Source organism: Sceloporus occidentalis, unplaced genomic scaffold (assembly GCF_023333645.1).
Source record: "Sceloporus occidentalis isolate IW3139 unplaced genomic scaffold, rSceOcc1.0.p SCAF_167, whole genome shotgun sequence".
Taxonomy (NCBI): Eukaryota; Metazoa; Chordata; class Lepidosauria; order Squamata; family Phrynosomatidae; genus Sceloporus; species Sceloporus occidentalis.
The window spans coordinates 1,715,258-1,737,313 of NW_028317147.1; the positions used below are offsets into that span (position 1 = coordinate 1,715,258).

The following is a 22,056-nucleotide window of genomic DNA, read 5'->3' on the forward strand; positions in this document are numbered from 1 at the left end:
TTGTAAATACATCCCAGTGAAGCAACACCAAGGCTACAGGAAGATCTGTAATGCCTTTTACTCCATGTAAACATCAGTCTCTAGAAGAAGAGATGGCATCATCACTTCTCGCTTATCTCAGTCCAGCTTTCGAGAGCATGCCTCCAAATTATCCGGAATGGCTCTCTTCTTCTTCAGGAATGACCATTTGCAAAATTCAGCTTATAAAAGTATTTGGGCAACATGTGGAGAATGAGTGCTTGCCACAGCAGCCAGCAGAGGTAAATCATTGGATCCAATGCTGAAATAGAGAACAAGAAATGATCCTCCTATTATTAGGTACAGATCAAAATGCCCAGTCATGCAATATAAGAAGTGAAACAAGATGCCAACAAAATGAAACTTGTAACACACAAACAACGTAAGATGACCAGATGGGCATTAGGGCTGATGAATTGTTGACTTTTCCCCCCACATTTCTACTTCACTCTAATCTTTACAAGAGTGTGCTAATTATGGCTGCCCTAGTCACAGCCCCGCTTTGTATGCCTAGCAGAATTTTTAGAAAAAATACATTTAAAACTACAAAAATGTGAACCAGGTCAGATGCCATGAGTGCAGAAGAACAGCTGTACCCAACGTCTAGAAAACCACTTACCCTAAAACAACTCCAAGTTCCTTTACGTGGACTCTTGTGTTCCCTCTCAAGTATTCGGACAACATTTTACTTTTCAAATATAACTCTTGCAGCTTGTCCTCTAGGTGCATCACACACTGTTAAAGAATAGAAGATAATATAACAGTAAAAACTGTGTTGTACTTGAAAGAGAAAAAAATGAAATGCATAGATCAAAAAGAAAAAAAAATGGAAATTTTTTTACTTACCGTAAATTCCTTTTTCCTTAATACAGTGGCAGTACCAGTGGGTAATGTTCTTTCCTAGGGACAAGTAGAATCTAAAGAGAGTAAAGAGTTAAATTGCCCAGAGCCCCTCCTCCTTACCCATAAAACCCGGGACCTCTCGAAGAGAACCAGTAAGTAACAAGACACACACAGAAAGATGCTTGCCAAAATATAAGTTTATTCCACCAAAACAGGGGAGGGAAACCTGTACTGCCACGGTATTAAGGAAAAAGGAATTTACGGTAAGTAAAAAAATTTCCATTTTTCCTGGCATACAGTGGCAGTACCAGTGGGATGTAGCAAGATCCCGGAATTGGGAGGGAAAACGCATCAGGAAACCACCGCCTGGAGCACCTTACGCCCAAAATCCGCCGCAGAGGAGGAGAAGATGTCTAGCCGATAATGATGAACGAAGGTGGAGAATGAGGACCAGGTAGCAGCTTTACAGATGTCCTCAGGGGAAGCTGCGGCCTTTTCTGCCCAGGAGGTTGCCATGGCCCTCGTGGAATGGGCCCTGATGGGCCATTGCAGAGTGAGGTTATTGGACTGGTATGCCATCCGGATGGCGTCCACCAACCACCTGGAAACGGATGATTTCGAAGCCGCTCTCCCGGCCGAGCGCCCGAAAAAATTCACAAACAGCTGGTCCGAGGTACGGATGGAGGAGGTACGAGCAATATAAATCTCTAAAGCCCGTTTTACATCCAACGTGTGCCATGCAGACTCTTCAGGAGAGGAAGGAGACGGGAAAAAAGTGGGCAGAATCAAGGGCTGATTGAGACTGGACCTGGAAATCACCTTAGGGAGAAATGAGGGTTTGACATGTAGAACAACCTTATCCTCATGAAAAATGGTGAACTCAGGAGAGGAAGAAAGAGCTTGGATTTCTCCAATTCTCCTAGCCGAGGTAATAGCCACCAGAAAAATCGTCTTCAGCGAAAGCAGCTTAAGGGACACTTCCTCCAGAGGTTCGAAAGGCGCTGAACAGAGAGCATGAAGAACAAGGGAAAGATCCCATGATGGAAAAACAGACCTCCTAGGAGGACGACGAATAAGGGCGGCCTTAAAAAAAACGTCTAATAAGCACGTGAGATGCCAAATCCGAGAGAAAAAAATGACTAAGGGCCGAAATCTGCCCCTTAAGGGTCGAGACACTAAGGCCCAAAGCCAGACCCTCTTGCAAAAACTGAAGGATGGAGTTGATGGACAGAGGGAAAATCGAACGATTCTTGTCGGAGCACCACAGGAGGAACTTGGTCCACACCTGCAAATAAATTCTGGAAGTAGAAGACCTGACTGAAGACAGAAGAAAATTAGACATATCTTCGTCCAGACCCTGGTAACTCAAAATCAGCCTTGCAACAGCCAGGCTGTCAGACGGAAGACCTGAAGAAGATCCGGAAGGACGACGTTCTCCAGAAGCTGGGACGAAATCGGCAGTTCCCAATAGGAGACGGTCAACTGCCTGAGGAGGACAAACCAACTCCTGTTGGGCCAGTACGGAAGGATGGCCAAAACCCTGGCCTTGTCGAAACGAATCTTCTGCAGCACGCGAGGAATCAGAGCCACCGGCGGGAAGACGTAGGCCAACCGGAAATTCCACACCATGGACAGACCGTCCAGGACATGCGGCGAATCCCATCTGTTGAGAGACGCGAACACCGGAACCTTGCGGTTTAGACGAGTCGCCATCAAATCCACTTCCGGAAGACCGAAACGTGCCACCAACGTGCAGAATGTTTCTGGGGTCAAGGACCACTCCGTCTGAGACCATTTTGACCTGCTTAAATCGTCTGCGATTAAATTGTAGCGGCCTCTGATATGAGTCGCCGAAATATCCGACAAATGAAGTTGGGCCCATTCCATAATCACTGCACACAGAATCTGAAGACTCCGTATCCGCGTCCCACCTTGTTTGTTGACATAGGCGACGGCCGATGCGTTGTCCGATTGGATCTTTACCGCCTGCCCCTCTATGAAGGGCCTGAAGGCCAGGAGTGCCTGAAGAACAGCCTTCAGCTCTCGGAAATTGAAGAGCGGGCCGCATCCACTGGAGCCCAATCTCCTCTTCGAAAAAGGGAACCTAAATGGGCTCCCCATCCGCGGCCGGAGGCATCTGTAGTGAGAATGATCCAACTTCTGGGACGGAAAGAGAGACCTCTTGTGAGATGGGTCGACTGTTTCCACCAATTTAAGTGGGACAGGACCTGGCCACTTATTGTGAAGGACGAATCCAGGTCCTCTTCTTGCTTGGACCAGCTTGAGAGAATCTGCCACTGCAAGGGACGAAGCTGACACCTTGCCCAAGGTACTGCCGGGATGGAAGCAGTTAGCAGACCCAAGACGCTCATAGCCTTCCTGACCGAGCAAGTTGGACACCTTTGAAGTGCTGCAATTTCCCGTCTTCTCTTTATCTGCTTGGGACGTGGAAGATAGACGCAAAGGGACCTTGAGTCCACCAAAAAACCCAGGAACAGAATCTTGGAAGAAGGGATAAGGTAAGATTTTTGCTTGTTTATCAACCAGCCGTGTTGTTCCAAAAAGTTCATTGTTGTGGACAGATCTAGTAACAATTTTTCCCGGGAAGCTGCCATGATCAGCCAGTCGTCCAGGTAAGGAATGATGGAAATATTCTGTTCCCTGAGGTGCGAAGTCAACGGACAAAGAATCTTTGTAAAAACTCGTGGGGCAGATGCCAGACCGAATGGAAGGGCCTTGAATTGATAATGATGCACCCTCTGATTGACCCGTAGAGCAAATCTCAGAAACTTCCTGGATGCCTCGGCTATGGGGACATGAAGATAAGCGTCCTTTAGGTCTAAGGTGACCATCAAATCTCCCTCCTTTAAGACCTGAGTGACTGAGGCGATACTCTCCATCCGAAAATGCTGATAGGGAATGCAGCGGTTGACAGTCCTTAGGTCCAAAACCGGACGAAGGGAGCCGTCCGGCTTCGGCACCAGAAATAACCTGGAATAGACTCCTTGAAACCTGTGGAGAACAGGGACCTGCTCTATAACTCCCTTTTCCAAAAGCTTCATGCTTTCTGAGAACAGCGTCAAATTCTTTGTTACCAAGGGGTAAGATGAAATCTGGAAATGGCGGACCGGAGGACGAAAGAACTCTATCCTGTAACCATGAGAAATAATGCGTCGAATCCACGGATTTTGCGTGGTCTGTTCCCAGGAGAGACTGAAATGCTGCAGGCGACCTCCTACTTTGTCAGAATTTCCTTTTGTCCTGCTTTCTCGGCCGGTCTTGGAATTTCTTATCTCCAAAGGGCCCACGAAAATTCTGAGATCTAGCGGATTGGAGAAAAGGCCTCGGGTTCCTATATGGATATCTACGACTCCACCTAGGTCTTCTATCCTGTGGTAAGGCTCTCTTAGTATCAGAAATCTGTTTTATAAGGTCTTCCAAAGGTGCACCAAACAACTTCTTCTTTTCCAAAGGTAAGTCACAGAGAGCCGCTTTTGAGGCGGAATCAGCCGTCCAAGACCGTAACCACAGGGCTCTGCGCGACACAGAAGACAAAGCCATGTTCTTGGCTGATAACTTCAGAGATTCATGCGCCGAATCCACAAAAAAACTGTTAGAGAGCTTTAAGTTCTTTAAAAGCCTAGAAATCTCCGAGTCGGAATCATCCGCAAGACGATCCTGCAAAATCTGAATCCACATGTGCTGGGCTCTAGCCACCGCTGCACTGGATACCGCCACCTTACATTGAGCTCCTGCAGCCTGAAAAATACGCCTGCACGAAGTTTCCGCTCTCCTGTCCATGGGGTCTTTAAGCCCGGACACCTCACCAATAGGGAGAGTAGTCTTTTTAGAGAGCTGGGCCACTTGTACGTCCACTTTGGGGGGCTCATCCCAGGAATATTCCCCTTGAAGCCTGAACAGCTGCTTAAACTGTTTTGAAATGAAAGCTCGCTTCCCAGGGTGCTTCCATTCCCTGGCAATAAGGTCATCCACTTTAGGCAGGACAGGGAAACCCTTAATTCTTCCTATATCATCCTCCAGGAGTAGGCGAGACACCTCCTTGGTGAACTTACGGAGGTCGTGGGGAGGAAAAACCATCTCATCCTCCGAACTGTCACTTGATGAGGACTTAGAGGACCGGGAGATCTCACCCAAGGAAAGGTCAGATGGAGAGGAAGACCTGGACCTCTTGCGCTTGTGAGCTGACCCACTCTTAACTTTCTCCTGGGTCTGAGCCGCGGAGAACTGAAACGATTCCACCTGTCCGTCCCTGAAAGGGACAAGAAAAGAACTGGTTCTCTTCGAGAGGTCCCGGGTTTTATGGGTAAGGAGGAGGGGCTCTGGGCAATTTAACTCTTTACTCTCTTTAGATTCTACTTGTCCCTAGGAAAGAACATTACCCACTGGTACTGCCACTGTATGCCAGGAAAAAATTAAATATCAGTGAAAAATGTGTAGTTAACACACTGGGCATTACACATAAATAACAGTTTTATTTAAAAATATAAATATCATACCAAACTGCCCTTAAAAAATGCCTAATGTAGTAATAACAGCGGGTAATTACTTACAAAAACAGGAGGTGTTCTGAGTTTATAAAGCTGGGAAATAGATTGAAGCAGACTGCAGACTTGACTGGACACCAACACATCTGTGCCTAGCTTTGTATTGTCCAGCGTCATTTTTTGGCTGCTGACTATTTGCACACTCCATTTATCCGTGTCTGCAACAACGCAAACTGCTTCCGCCAAGGGCTCATCCAACACCGGGTGCTAGGAATGTGAAGGCAAGTAGACATATTGACAAAGACGACCAATGTAGCAAAGGAAGAAAAAAAATATATATATTGCAACTCTGATGTTGGCCAATGTAAGAGGAAATCAACAAAAATACAAGGACTATTTTTATGTGCAAAGATCAATTTAAAATTTGCTAGTAACAAATGGGCTAATTTTCTTTGTGCCACCAGGTGTGTCTGATTTTGGCAAAACGATGCCCAGAGTAGCCACATAGGAACTACATTATAAGTACAGTATGTTGTGTATCATCACTGTGAAATCCACATATAAAGGATGAATAAAAGAAAATGCATTAACACATAGGCACGACAGTACCAGTAACATTACGTAGGCTTGGGAACATTTTTAGTTCTCAGCTTAAAATTTTCCTCAGAAGAAAACTAAACAATTTTACGGTATGGATTGACATACAAGTGTTGAGTGTGCCAGGTCAGAGGACAGACACTGCTTCAGCTTCTCACAATTGCTTATCCCGTGCAGCACTAGATCAGGCATGTATGTGGGACAGTAACCACCAAAGAGCGACTTTCCAAAGTGTTTCAGACTTGGAGTGCCGATGATGTCAGACCTAAATGAAAAAAATACTTTTTTAGTGCCTAAATTCAGCTTTAAGTTGATAAATGTCAAACTGGACTGTACAAGATTAGAGTTAATCAGATGTCCCCTCTACAAGTTATTAAATTTTAATTGCCAGGTAAACTGCAGCAAATGTAATAATAATAATAATAATAATAAATACCCGGACACTGTAATTTCTGGTGAAATTCAAGAAAACATTTTGTGTATCAATTACTGCTGAGCAGTTAATGGTTTAGTTACACGTTTAGCTAATTGCTTTCTAGCCCTACTCCGCAAGCAATAGATACCCCCCCCCCCCCCCACCTACACATTAGATAAGAGTTTTTCACTCATGGAATCACCAACTACTGATGTTAGGCTAGTTTTGGGTACCTGAACATTGCTATTGAGAAAAGTTCCTGTTCTACTAATTATTTGGAAAAATATTCTTATACATTTTAATATAAACCCCACAATACCCAAAACCTAGAGACACTATGTTCTATTTCACGTTTCACACCTGGGTAGTGGAAGCTCCGTTTCAGGATATTGGCCAATGTGGCATTGACTGTCTGAAGGGTTGCTTCCCTCTTCATCGCTGTTCCCGAGAGCACTGTCGCAGCTCCTGTTCCGTGGAATGTCTCCTTCCCTAACCTCAATCCTTCTCCCTAAATCCCCACAGGGGACATCTCTGGAGGAGTACCCAGCAGTCTCTGTATTATCAGCACTATGAATGACATCTTTGCAAGTTCTTAGTTCTTCACTGGTTGCTTTTACTGCAGATGTTACACAGCTTGAAACAAAACATTTATCTGACAATACGATTTGTGAAGGAAGGGTTTCTACTGTATTTGTCTCAATGCCATTCCCTTCTACAAAATATTCATCAAAAATACTGGAGCCACCCTCAGAGGAGGAGATTTGAGAACAGATGCTGAGCCTTTTTTCAGTGGTAGTTCTTGTTTGAGTGTTGGTAGAACATTTTGTGGTGGGATGCTTAGCTTTGTCTGCATGTCTGGGAAGTGCTTCTGGTTTTACCCCTGGCTGCTCCCTGCCACTGTCCATCTCATAGTCTGATGAAGGTGAGCAGCCCATTTTGAAGATGACCTTATCTGGAGGATGAATCTGATTATCTGTTTGCATGCACAGCACTTCCTTTGCCCAGTCTGACAGGTTAACTTCTTTACACAATTGCTTCTCATCCTTGAATTCATGGCGACCATCCTTTTCCAGTGGAGACAAACAATCCGAAACGGCAACATCTTCAAATCTACTGCCTGGTGCTCTGGACACTGGGATCAGAATTTCGAGCTTGGCTTCCTTAGCCATAAAGGGCTGCTCTTTACAGGAGCCAACAGCCAGGTTTTCTCCTGTATTTAACTTATTCAAAACATTTTTAGTAGGTAGCAACTCCACTTTACTATTTGGGGCAGATGTTGTAGATATGTTATTGGGTAAAGAAGGGGACATCAGAGCAGGCTCATTGTTTACAGTTACAATGACGTACTCAGACTCTTCCACCTCTCCCTTTTCAAGACAGGTTATGATCTTACTACCATTCTCCATCGGTTCACCTTCTTCTGGGCCCGCACTCCTCACCAGGTTGTTCTCTTGCAGCTCTGAGCACCGGATGAAGTAAGTGAGAACATAAAGGATGCGCTGGACTAAATCCTTTCGTTTGCCAACCACAACTGTTCTAGTCATTCTGACTGGAGAGCCAATTGCCCCATATAAGTCTCCTGAGGGGATTAAAAAAAAAAAGAAAAACTATTTATAATAATAAAAAAAACACCCAAATTAATCTGGCCAGTTGTACAGTACAATATGAACGTGTTTTATTATTTTACAAAACATTACTTTGGAGAAAAGTACCCTAATCCTCACTTATAGAACAAATTTTCATCCCATACAGACAATACAGGAATCTCTAGGTATATTAATCTTGCATGTCTTAAAACTGAACGTCGTCATGAAAAAGCCCGCAGTAATACACTCACCAAGCTGTGCCCAGAGCGGGTTGTATGGGTGTGACTTGGCCAGCAGGCTCACGGACTGCGACGTGTGCTTTTCAGAGAAGGATTTGATTGGAGGATGGTCATTTGGCATCACGGTTGGTACCCATGCCAAGTGGTAAGTTAATACAGCAGTGATTAATGCTGCAAAGAACCTGGAACACACAGATGGGTTTTAGATAACTGAACACGCATTGCTTACAATAATATGCAATGCAATTAGCTTGACTTACTGATTCTTATTAAGCTGATCAATAAGCGAGGTGAACTCTCTTAGAAAAATGTGGCACAGTTGGCTTTTTTCACAAGTGCTGGAGATCATAGTAAGCCACACAGGTTCCGCAATGCGTGGAACATAGTACAGGTTCCAGATAGTCTCCCTGTTTAAAACAGATGTTAACACATGGATAATCTCCAAAAAATAGTTGAGGAAAAACAGAATACAATAATACAGGGGGTTACATCCTAGAATCTCAGGTCTGGGCCATTACCTAAAACGTCCTATGGAAATTGGCAATCATAGCTCTAATTTCGTTAACCTGGAAATGTATCTGGAAGACGAATTAGTTAGGTCATGCATTTAACTTACTTAAAGTGCCCCAGTGCATCCATGACCTGGCTAAGATAAACCTGGACCCGCAGACTTGATTCAGTGATCTTTCTGCAGGATATCATGGCCTAAAAGAAACAGAAACTAGATATGTAAGTGAACATTTCAGTGTTTTGTTTACAGTAAATAAAACAGTCATTTTACATTAATAGGAACCAGAGTTAGAAATATTAATGACATTTTTATTTTTAGCAACTGCACTCATGACAACTGTTATACAGAATAAATGCACAGCAAAGATGCATTGAAAAATAAGTGATGAAACAAGTCATCACAATCGTATACTTGGTGCTACTGTAAACTGACATGCCTATGAAACATAGGTTTACTATTTTTATAGATAGATACTATTTTTTTTCCCCATCTAGACAAAGGTTTGTCCCGGTACCTTTTCTATAGCAGCCTTTAGTTTATTCATGTGTGACTCAAACAGAGGGAAGTGGGAAAAAAAGAAATCCTGAAAACTCTTCTGGGCTTCATCACATTCAGACAGGGAGAAGAGGATGCTGACCGCAATCTTCTTCCTTCCGATCATTGCTGGGTTGGATGTGTAATTTTCATCTGCCATGCTAAAGGTTTCTTCTGTTGGCCTGCAGGAAAAATGGAAGGTCCACAAATGCTTAAAAAAAAAAAAAAAAAAAAAAAAAAAGGGGGGGGGGGCGGAATAAAACCAAACTCGCTATTGTTGCCAAGCGGGAGCTCAGAATTGTGGTATACGCGGGCACTATCGGTGCTATCAAAACTTTCTGGGCTGATTACTTTGCGACAAGACATTGTCCTTGTACAATATGAGTGCCACCAAAAACCATTGTTTTTAATGACCTGAGTTCCACAACAACATTTCCAACTTCATGAATGAATACGTATTATTGTAAACAATACAGTGGGAGACAAAACTCATACATAGTTTAGATGGCATGGGGGATAAAGAATATCTTTAATGAGCCACATTCAGCCCCAGCCTTCACTCTTTACCATAATGCCTTGTGGTAAAACAAGACTAGGAGACCTAGCATCAAGCAATGCTTTATATCCAATACCCTGGATCTATTCTCCCAAACATAATAGAAAGGGGCACTTGAACCATGAAATGACACTTACCACCTAGGGATAACCCCATTCTCTAAACTAGTGGTCTGACTTCTCAGCCAGCGTCGCTGATAGCTGCTGGCACAGTTGCTTGAAAATGATGAGCTTGGCGATGGCAGTGGGGTTATGAGTAGGCTACTCAGAGAAGCTGAAGAAAAAAAAACAAAAAACAGTTTTTGTTTTTTGTATACATTGTACAGCCAATACACTGTTTTTGCAGCATGCTTACACCTGTTTGGTTGGCCTCATATTATACATTTGTATTATTTGAGCCTGTGACTAGCTTAGCGCACCGACATTTTTTCTTTTCCCTGTTTGCACATATTTGAGGTTGTTGGCTCCTCATCAGTCTGGTTGCAGCTTGCTGTCCAGGGGTTAATAGGGAGGAGGTTTAATTGCACCTCCCCCAACACATTAATAAAGTTTTGGTAGCCGTATAAACTGCTTTGTGTGCCCACTATGTAGGAGGTGAGAGTAGGTTCTCACCCTATTGAGAGTGTGCCTTGACGTGGCGGGTGAGCTTAATTATGCTTTGGCCAATTCATAAAACCAAAACCTCTCATTTATATTATGTTTATGTATTTGTTGCCAACTTTATTAGGGTAAGAAGCGCAGACAGTTTTTGTTTTTTTTGTATACATTGTACAGCCAATACACTGTTTCTTACAGCATGCTTACACCTGTTTGGTAGGCCTCGTATTACACATTTGTATTATTTGAGCCTGAGACTAGCTTAGCGCACCGACATTTTTTCTTTTCCCTGTTTACTCAGAGAAGCTGACAAGAAAAGAGAAAAAGTGGGAAAATGCAATTAGATGTGCATTAAATTGGTACCGTTAGCTCATGAATGTGTGCGGATCCTCACATTTCCATAGAAGAAAAACAAACTAAATATTTCATTAGTGCAGATCTAGTTTTTGTGACAGCTGTGGGACAAAAAGAGAAGACGACTACGGCTATGAAAAACCATTTATAAGCTAAATAAACCTTAAGACAGGTAAGATAGGCAGACTTAAAAAATACCTGATCGAGCGATGCCACTATCCTTATCTTCATTCTGTCCTCTGCTGGGCATGTCCACAGGTGTGCTGTGGGCTAGACAAGGGAGATGGAAAAAAGACACAGATGAGCAGAGCATAAACAGAAACATACAATTTCACCTAGCATGAGGTTGGCAGTGATTTGAGGACCTTACTCAAAAACCCGAGAGTGAAGAACAATTACATTTCCACTCAATAATTCCTTATACAGCGAACTCTTCACCAATGTGTTCATCAGCCAGGTTAGTAGTCATCAACAATTATGTTATGTCCATCATGCAAGGCATTTGTAAGCGGTGGCCAGAGCACAAAGCAATATGCAAAACTCTACATCTGAGCGGCTGCAATAGTGCCTTAATCACAAAATAAAAAATACTATTAGTAAAAAAAATACCTGTTTTATACTATTAGCTATGCCCAAACCTCCAATTTTCAATCAGGAGGTTACACGCATCACCCAAATTGTGTTATGGCACTCCGTACATCTAGACATAAGTTGCTACAAAAACTGCCCATGTGTTAACATGTATTTACACATTCTTTATGACATTAAGATATTTTGCAATACGTTTTCTTTAAAGAAACGTGCACTAATGTTACTAAGCTTGCAGCAGAAGAGGTAAAAATGACGCATCAGCGTGTAACTCAGTAAATGGGGAAAGGTTTAAATGAGTAATCATGGCGACCAAAGCCTCAAAATATGGTGGCTGACAGCTTTCTTAAAAAAATAAAAAAGATGAAATATGGCGTGTTAACATGTTAACACGATTTACAGGCAGTTTACATGGATTATCGTCAAGTTCAAATTTCGTTGTGAAACGGCTCAACTTAAGGCACTACGAGACCCTATAATTGTGAAAGGAAATCACGGTTTGAATTTGTGGTTCGCAGCAAGGCCATGGAGGGTTTTTGAGAGTCTTATTGTGTCTTGCATTCCACACACCTGCAAAGAAAGAGGCACTCCGGATGAGCCGGAGAGGACGGGCGTCAAACATGCCAGGCAGCAGTTTGCTACCGCACATCTGTAAAACACCTAAAACAGGGAGCGGAGGCAAACATGGTGAAACGAAAACAAACAAAACATAAAAAGCAAAAGAAACAAAAACTTTTAAAGTAAATTATTAAAGCCGTGTCAGTGTATCTGATGGGGGATAAATATCTTGGCATGTAGATCCACATAACATTCGTTAGGGACTGCTGTGACATGTGCCAGAAATTAGTGAGCAAGTGAACAGACGGCTTTACTAATCCATAGTAATGGAGTCACAAATGTCTTCTACTTACAGGGAAGCAATCATTGCATGAGAAATTTAAAAAATGAGGCCCACAAAGTAAACTAAAATATACACCCTGTAGATGGATATGGAACCACTTGATGATCGAGAACGTTGCGAAGAAGGGGGGGGGGGGGGGAGTATCAATCGTCTGGCAAAATGGCGATGCATGAGCGTATATCTCAGGTTGTGTGAATGTAGCCAAGAATAAAGAAGCAGGCTTAGAAATATGAAATATAGTTTATAATCAAGAGTGACTAATAAGTATCAATGGAATGAACTGTGTAACAGATTAATATATACCAGAGCCAAACGTTCATCTATTTCAGAAGCTTAGCATAGCGCAAAGTCATGGATTGCGGGACAGCGTGGTGATCAAGTCACTTGTGAATCATACACAATGTTACGGAGAGAACCCACTAAAACAAATCTCTCTTTCATATAGAAGGCGCGAGTATAACTACTTTTTAACGGCGTCTGTACGTCAGCCTATTCCAGTTTGAATTGATACAGGTAAATTGAGACAAATAGATCGGCGGAAATAAAAATAACAGTTTCATACCCAAGTTAGATCCACTTTGATCTGATGCCTGACCACTCAGACTCGTGCCAAGTTTTGCTGTACTGGCATCTGAATTTATGTTCTCGAGGCTGTCCTGCAAACTAAAGCAGAAGAACTAAAAATCAGTAAACACAAAAAACCCCAGTCAAACTATAACAATCTAAACAGACATTAAATATCTTCCAGCCCCACGGCTTGTCACAAAGGAACATGCACATTTTTCAAAATCTTACATGTTTGTGCTCCCACTGAAACTTCCAACTTTGGCAGAAAATACTTTACTGATCATCAGTTGAGGAGGGCAACTGGTGAAATAAACACATATTTACAATAAGTAAAGTGTCCTGATCCTCACATTGAAGGTAAATACTGTCAGCAGATATCTGGAAACAGATTGTCATGCGGTCCTGTAGAACAATCCCCAGGAAGATTTGGTCTGCTCACACCTACGAGATCATGGCACATGGAATTTAGGGAAGATATCCTAATGATTACACATTTGATTGGTCTTGGAAGATAAGTAAATTGATACATTTCCAGACCAATAAAAGTGTCCCCCTATGCATCCCTCTCACATCACTGACAGCTCTCAGACATAACCAAGGACCCATTAAGGTGTGAGCCTTTACATCAGGAATTGAGCAGACTAGATGGGCCAAACTGTTCTTATCTGACATCAAATCCAGGTTTCTAGTTTGGTATTTAAATGAACATGTTAAAAACAAATAAAAAAAATATTTTTAAATATTTCAAATGCATATGTTCAACAATTAAATGATTTACATAGAATAATTTAAGAAGGACAAAAACATAATGCTTGGCAGGATATGGTTAGAAAGCCCATAATAACATTATAATGTTACTGCAGCCGCCAGATTTTATCTATATATAAAATATTGACTTGTTTTAACTTACCGTATAAAGTGGATTTTCAAAGTGGAGCCCTTATAACTCATTGCCACGGAGCCAAACATCATCTCCCCCAACATATTCACGTCAGATGCCGGCTTTGTGTACTGCAAACAACCAGATATGTTATAATGCAGGACTCTCTCCACCTAATGTATCGGTTTGTCATACCCCTTGAATATATGTATTGTATTAAGCACTGTGTAAATTGTTGGCGCTATATAAATAAAAGATAATAATAATAATACACTGTTTTCTGCCAGTAACACTCCATTCTCTTCCCCTTTGAGCTTCACTGCTATCTCCTAACCAGCAGAGGGGGCTAGTGCACACAGCATTTACCAAGACAGATGCTGTACATTATATTTATGACCGTAAATAACAACCAACATTGGCTGGGGCAGATACACACATTATCATTATCACTATAGCAAGATAACTTATGAAAAACAAATGTTCTATCACCATCTTTATACATCGCTTTGGAATACATCTCATCCAAAGGCAGAAATTGCATAGATGTGAGCGGGCTATGATTACCATTAAAGCTTCAAAAAAAGTATTAACTGGGCAGCCAATTAGGAAAGGAGATGGATGAACTGTATGCTGGGACAAATATTCTCAACAAAAGAAACAGTAAGTGCTCTTTTATTCTAAAATATATATTAAAGGGACAGTCTAACGCCCAATACAGCCACACAAAGAATGCATATTAAAATATTTCATAAGCACCTAAAATATGCATTATTTATCTGCCCCCCTCCAAAAAAAACCCAAAGGCATTAAGAGCAAATGCACAATGGGGATTCTGATCGCAGTCATATACAGTACTGCAGGGATGTAACTGAGGACCCCGCAGCTTGTAACGTATACAACAAAGCATGTGTGCCTGCGCATGCTCTCACCTGGTATCTTGGGAGTGGATCCCTGGGTAGCTGAGGACACCCTGGTACGGTGCGACGGGATGAGATGGTGCAGGTCCCGCTGCTGCTGGTTGGACATGATTTCCCATCCTCACCTGGTTTCTTAAGCACATAGTTAAAGGTTTAAGCATATTACGCACACACACTCTATATGATATACGTATGTTAAGCTTGTATGTATGTGCAGGGCATGAGCAAACATAGGTGATGCACTCGTTACGTCCAGTTTACCCGTTGCACGGAATATGGTGGCGCTATATAAATCCATAAATAGTAACTAGATTTTAATAAGCAAGAGCTGTATACAGCAAATCCAGCCAGAAGCATTTAATCTGTTTATACAATTCATTACATTCTTTATTATATATTGTTATTTGAAATGTAGACAATTTATACAGGAAAAAAATAAAAAAAATATAAAGAAAATATGATTTCCTATAATAAAATTCCCGGCCAGTGAAAAACTATTATAAAAAAAAAAAAAAAGCTTTCGTGTTTTCTCAGTTTTCACACTCCAGTTAATCTCTTGTGTGAATGTCACTAGGCAGTTAAAAGTTACACGCGACAATCATGTGCTTGACACAACAGCGAGAGAAACAAAACAAAACCATTAAAACATGCAGGTTCTCCTGAGCTGCGGCCAAGTACTGACAGCGCACTTTAACCGCTGTCCAGCCAAATACACGCAGCCCGATGGAACGCGACAATTATTAAAAAATAGACAGGATCATTCAATTACAATTCTAAGCTCTAAAAAGTTGATACTTGGCGTTCTAAGGAAGCAACAACTACTTTGTATTTTTAACGTTCATCTCTTTGTTTACAGGACACATTAATACATATGATAAGCTGTGTGGTTTCGCTAAGTTTTTGTAGATGCATGGGTAAGATAACCCATACGCACTGAGATGCGTTTGACCGAACATCACCTCTAGTCAGCTCCAGCGCTGGAACAAAGAAGGCTGTCGGTGGGGGTCTGTTCCGGCCATGCGCATGTGTGGAAAGTACCCCCATTGATTTATGTGGCAGCGGTTTCCTGACACTGGCAGCTTCAAGAAGCCATTGGAAAGAACAATTGGCCCATGGAGGAGGAGGGCAGCTGCTGCAGCCTCTTTTGTGTCAGGTAAGGGCACTAATTGCAATGCAAAGGGTTAAACCTACTACTCCAGACCTGCCAGCGTGACACGACCTTAGCACAGGGGCTGAAAGTCAGGAAGGCATAAATATTAAATGGCCTGAGCTACTTACCGTGTTTCCCCGATAGTAAGACACCCCCGATAGTAAGACGTATCGGGAGTTTCAGAGGGGTCAGCTAATATAAGCCGTACCCCGAAAGTAAGACATATGTCTTACTTTCGGGGAAACACGGGGGATTTGCCTACGGCCTACGGCCGCATTAACGCAGGGCATAAGGGGCGCCTGCCCCTTAGGCCCGCCGCACCTGCGACCGGGTCCGCCACTCTAAGGGGCCGGGAAGTCCCCACCAAGGCCGGCCTTACGTGTCTGCGGCCGCACAGGATTTAAATTAAAACATCGGGGGTTTTTTTTTAACTTTATTTAACATCCTCCATGTTAAATAAAGTTAAAAAAAACTTTATTTAACATGGAGGATGTTAAATAAAGTTGAAAAAAACCCCCGATGTTTTTATTTAAACCCTGTGCGGCCGCAGACCCCTAAGGCCGGCCCCTTAGAGCAGGGCCGACCTTTGGGGTGTGCGACCGCACAGGGCGCCACACTCCAGGGGGTGCCAACCTGCGGCACCCGGCACCCCTCCAGAGACGGACAGTAATGTCCGCCGCTGGAGGAGCAGGCTCGCAAGGGAGCGGTATCGGAGGTCTTTAACAGACCTCCGGCTCCCTTGAGTGATTTTAAGCCGGGTTCAACCCGGCTTAAAATCACTCAAGGGAGCCGGAGGTCTGTTAATGACCTCCGATACCGCTCCCTTGTGATCTGCGCGGCAACAGCTGTTGTGCGCCGGGGTTTCTTGTCAGATCCCGGCGCACAACACTGAAGCTGCGCCCACCGCTGTCCGTGCCCTCTGACCCGGAAGGAGACAAGAACTGGCGAAGAGGAGGAAAAGAAGCTGAAAGAAGAAAGGAAAGGTAGGAAAGCATTAAATTCGAAAAAATTTTCCCAATATAAGACATACCCCGAAAGTAAGACATAGTGGGGCTTTTAGGGATAAAAAGAAAGTAAGACGCTGTCTTACTTTCGGGGAAACACGGTAGGATCTCTAGCAGATGATTAGTGTGACACGGCATGAATTGCTTGTTGGCCACGGCTCGTGTGATCATGTGATACCACTGCCCTCTGTGTACACACGCACACTCACGCACCCTCGGTACACCGAGTCATAACGTCTGAATGAAAGAGCATCAGCGCTATATGAATCATTTCTCACAGAGACATTCCAGACTCAGAATATTTACCTTTTAAAAAGATCAGCACATTTTACATGGAAAGCAAAATCACCGATTATTAGCTTATTTGCTTGTTTTGTGGCACCATAGTTTCTATTATTAATAGTTAATAATAATGTAGTGTTAAGATTAAAAAGAAAAAACACTTGTCTTAGTAAGCCTTGCTGCACAGGACCGTTTTTAAAATTGACATCATTCATGTCATCATGGATTTGAACAGAAGACATAGCCATATTTTTTTGGCAAAACCAGCAAATAGACAAAAAGGTTGTCACTCACAGTACAAAGCACCAGCCAGTTGAAAACTGCATGAGCTTACCTGTGCCGTTTCATTTTTTATTTCACGGACTGTCTTGGAATCAAATAAGACTTGTCTGCCCCTTCTTTCACAGTCCTGGTAAACAATTAAGCGAATGCAATTCAAGTCAAACTCAGAAGAAGGCCACCTGGAGATCACAGAAAAGAGGGAGAACATGGTCAAAGCGTGGCACCTACATGAAGAACCACATTAGACCACCGGTGGCTATGCCACCTTATACAGAGAGGTCTTTTCCTATCAAGGCAGCTATACTGGTTTTGGTGTTGGAGGGAAGTTGCGTGGCGTCACTAAGCGGGCATCACAGAACAAGCATCTCATAATTAGCAATAATTGTCCCTTTTCTACCCCTAATAGGAGTTGCCAGGGTAGCTGTGGTTTCGGAATTCAGTTATAAAAGGGTCCATCTCTGGTAAGCATATTTCTTCTGTAACAGAAGATTATTTACTAAAAAGGGAGCGTTTTCAGGAGAGCTTCTGCTCCCTCGCTTTACCAGTAGGAAGGGTCCACAGCAGCAGGCTTTTCCAGCTGGCCCTGTATAACAGGTAAGGAGAAGAAATCTTACTGGTTTCATCACTATACATTATGGAAGACGGCAAACCTCCTTCAGCCGCAGACACTCATTGTGGTTGGAACCTGTATAATGTACAACTCTCCCATAAACTCTCCCTTTAGTCAATACACCCCAGGGCCCTTCCCTGTGAAATGTTATTCTTGCAGTCTGGAATGTCAATGTGCTCCATAGCAATTCAAAACATTGTACATTTTGACAGATATAAACAAGTTGACTTATCCTGAGATAAGCGAGCCATTCAGTTAGACTTCTTGTTCTATGTTGTGGAGGATGATAACACCGGGTCTGGAGAGATCCAGGTCACAGAAGATAGAATTTTACATTTGTGCTTTATGCCCCAGTAATAGTAATATGGGGGGGGGGGGGGGGTAATATCATGCTCTGTGTGAAAAAAATGGGAGTTCGCCACGATCACTTAGCATTATTTACAAATTAGAAAGATACCAGAGACCTTAACCTTCCCTGTATCCTGAATGTCAGAGGCTGTGTTTGTCCATCAGTCAATAAGGTTGCCCTTCTGGCATCATAATAATATTATGTTTTGGCGACTTCACTATCCCACAAACATTCTCAACTCAAAGTTCATCAGAATTGAAAAATATTACTACACTTTATGTATGACAGTTTGAAAGATAAAGATAATAAAAGAGTTTATTGCAGTCAGGATGCCTTCTAGTTTTAACTCCTTTCTGCCACTACTTAACACCAGACTATATGGAACATCTAAGATTTACACATCTTTACTCATTTTTAATGTAAGCAGAGTGAAAATATAATATTCCCATTGGGAATTAATAAGATAAAAATATTGGCTGATGTGCCCTTAACTTTTCGAGCACTGCAATAATGGTGCATGAGTAGGAAGAGTTAATAAAATAAAATGAGCAGGTGCTCTATCCAACAGAGAACGCGCATGTGCACAGAACCTAAAGCAAGGCCACGTTTGCATCAGAACCGGATATTCAGCAGCAAGGCTTTAGTGGCCACCATGTAGCAATTTTAAATGGTCTGTAGAAAATGTGATACCCCAGTTATTTGTTTAGAAGGCAAGCCATAAAATAAAAAGTGTGTGGGGGGGCATCTATGAAATACCTCTCCTTGGGCAGCATGACTTCCATCCCCTTCTGTACAGCCTCCTAAAATGCTGCATTGCCTACTCCTGACTGTAGTTACAGGGACTGTTCTCACCTCATTTTGGAACCTATTCCAAAGCACAAGACTATCAGATGATTAGGGCTGGCCCCTCTCGCCCTCATGCCAAAACCTGCTGAGCAGACTAACAGCTGCACTTCTACCCTGCATTGTGTAGGGTGCTGCTCACAATACACGATCTCCGTGTTACCCTGCGTTCACCTCTTTTCAGCACACAGAGGCTGGGCTGCCAGACTCTTCCTCGATCATCTAGAGGAATCATCCTCCACCACAGGTGAATCTTCATCATCAATGGCTTTAGTCAGGGAGCTCCAGGCTACTTAACCCCTTAAGGACAATGGCCGGTACCTAAACCCATTGAAAACAATGCATTTTGAGCCCGTACATGTACGGGCTTTGTCATTAAGGGGTTAAACATGAATCATTTTATTCTACATAAGGACATACTACTGGGGGAAACACTACATATAAAGTCATCAGCCAAGGTAGGGGAACTTGCCTTGGTACTAAGAACAAAATCCTTTTGTATGCCCTCAAGAGATACAGAGCAAGCAAAATTAACATCCAAACAAGTCTGCCAGACTTTGATACAATAGTTGTAACAAACTGTTAAATTGTACCAGTGCAAGCATGATTCAGAGACTAGTCAATCACTAGCCACGTGACTGTAGGCAGCGTGGGTTACACCGTTACAGAGATCACGGCTCACAAGTATTGATAAAAGAACATTCGAAACAAACTGATCTGTACGCATTCCTTATCCACAATTTCAAGATTATAACGTTCAAAGATTCGCAGATAACGGCTCGTTTAGTTTTGCGATGGATCCTTTTCCACCAAGTGGGACTGAGAAGGCAGGTAGACTCGTGTATTCCATCTTTGGAAAAATTGGGGAAGGTGGTCTCTGAAAGCACCACTGGAGTCGATTGGGACACTTCTGAAACCATTCAAAGCTTCCTTGCAAACAGGAGGGTCGTTAAATTTCAGGATGTTAGGAGGAAGATTCAACAAAATAACCAGTAAATATTGTGAATCAAAACACACTTTGCCTCCTGACGTCCTAACTTAAATCTATATGCCCTGCTAAAGCCTGTAAAACCCCCTCTCCGAGAGTCTGTCTATATCTATATCCATCTCAACAGTTCATAACAGCTTGTGTTCAGTTTTGAACAACTTTCAGAGTTTTTTCTTCAGCTGTGGCCCACGATTTTACATTGAAATAAGGTAAGCCACCCATTCAAATACTAAAGTTCTCACTGCTAAATAAAGCAACTATGTTTAAGGTCTATTTATTTTTTTTGCAAACATGCTTCTATTTAGGCTAACATTTCCTAATCCCCTACCCGATCAATATCTGTACACACAAAGTACACGCAAACGAGACTGCACCAGGGGTCAACTGGCCAAAAAGCAAGTTTGCCAGTTTATTTGGGATATGACCTCGTGCTAGAGCCCAAAGCAAGGCTTAAAAAACTCAAGGGAGGTTTTTAATGCCATTTAAATATATTTAAAGGGGAAGTCGCACAGGAAGAAAATATCTTTTTCCTTTTGGATACAATACAGCAGCGTATACAGCAGGGGCGTCCAACATGAGGCCCGCGGGCCAAATGCGGCCGGCGAGACCTCGAGGTGCGGCCCGCGTAAGATCGGCAGCCAGGGCAACCGATCTTATGCGGGCCGCACCTCGAGCCCTGCTACTTACCTGTGGGAGGTTCTTCTGTACCGCATAGAGGAAGCGGAACCTAGCAGAGTTCACGTGACATCGCATGACTCTGCTCCAGTCCTGCTTCCTCTGTGCAGTACCAGAGAATGCAGAGGGAGGCCGCGCCCTCTGTTGAAGTCTATAAACGACAGAGGAGCTGCGGTGCAGGTAAGGCGGTGGGGAGGGTGTTTAACCCCTTCGTGACAAAGGCTGATTTTACTTTTTGTACCCTTCGTGACAATGGCCGTTTTAACATTTCTGCGCTGCTCGTGTTTAGTTGTAATTTTCTTCTTTCCCATTTACTGAACCCACACACATTAGATATTGTTTTTTTCAGGACAAGAAGGGCTTTCTTTAGATGACATTGTTTTGATTGTATCATATTATTTACTACTAAAAAAAGTATAAAATATGGTGAAAAATTTAGAAAAAAATGACTGTTTCTAACTTTTAGTTGAAAAATCTTTTACTCATCTATAAAAGGTAATGAAAAAACCTGCTAAATGGATTCTACTATTTGTCCTGAGTTTAGAAATACCCAATGTTTTTATGTTTTTTTGCTTTTTTCTACCCATTATGGGGCAATAAGTACAGGTAGCGTTTTGCTATTTCAAAGCCATTTTTTCCAAATCTGGTAATTCTTCCCCCCCATGTGCCATTTCGGGTATCTTTGAACCCGGCCAATGCAATTTACCCCATCAAATCATATATTTTTGAAAACTAGACAGCCCAGGGTATTCCAAATGCTAGTATTTTAACTCTTTCCATGCACCATATCTACCACCAGTTTTTGTCAAACTTTGTGGTAGTCATTTTTTTGCATTTGTTTTGTCACACACATTTTACTTCAGGTATGAATTAAAAGGTTCTCGTTTATGTCACTATCACAAAACACCCCAATATGTGTTCAGCAACATCTCCTGAGTACAGCGATACCTCACATGAATGATTGTGCCTGGCTGTTTGGGGGCAAAAGGGCCACATTTGGGGCATGCGCATTTTTCAATGTTGAACTTTGGCATTTGGGGATCCACTGCCCATGCCCCATTTGGTACATCTTTGAGCCGGGCCATTTCAGTGTGCCCAATAAACCCATATATTTTTGAAAACTAGACACCCCAGGGTATTTCAAATGCTAGTATTTTAACTCTTTCCATGCACCATATCTACCACCAGTCTTTGTCAAACTTTGTGGTAGTCATTTTTTTGCATTTGGTTTTCCACACACATTTTACTTCAGGTATGAATTAAAAA

At 42.6% G+C, this 22,056-nt stretch overlaps 1 protein-coding gene across 1 annotated transcript; it reads right to left on the reverse strand.

The window, feature by feature from the left end:
• Window positions 1-201: 201 nt before the first annotated feature.
• LOC149279410 (folliculin-interacting protein 2-like) lies at window positions 202-20,828 on the reverse strand. Its single transcript, XM_089501226.1, has 18 exons — window positions 20,803-20,828; window positions 17,378-17,504; window positions 14,620-14,739; window positions 13,721-13,821; window positions 13,039-13,110; window positions 12,806-12,906; window positions 11,913-12,002; window positions 10,953-11,024; window positions 9,942-10,077; window positions 9,229-9,430; window positions 8,820-8,908; window positions 8,464-8,610; window positions 8,216-8,385; window positions 6,739-7,957; window positions 6,072-6,228; window positions 5,433-5,633; window positions 638-753; window positions 202-280 (listed from the first exon to the last, which is right to left on the reverse strand). Exons 1-18 carry the CDS (start codon window positions 20,826-20,828, stop codon window positions 202-204), a joined length of 3,225 nt encoding a protein of 1,074 aa, XP_089357352.1.
• Window positions 20,829-22,056: the final 1,228 nt, after the last annotated feature.

Excerpts from the sequence above, each read along its gene's own strand:
- LOC149279410 (XM_089501226.1), bottom strand. The coding sequence starts at position 20,828 with ATGCGGTACAGAAGAACCTCCCACAG. Across the intron at positions 9,431-9,941 it reads AATGGGGTTATCCCTAGGTG|GCCAACAGAAGAAACCTTTA; the intron begins GTAAGTGTCATT and ends TTTTTCCTGCAG. Across the intron at positions 8,909-9,228 it reads TAAAGGCTGCTATAGAAAAG|GCCATGATATCCTGCAGAAA; the intron begins GTACCGGGACAA and ends TGTTTCTTTTAG.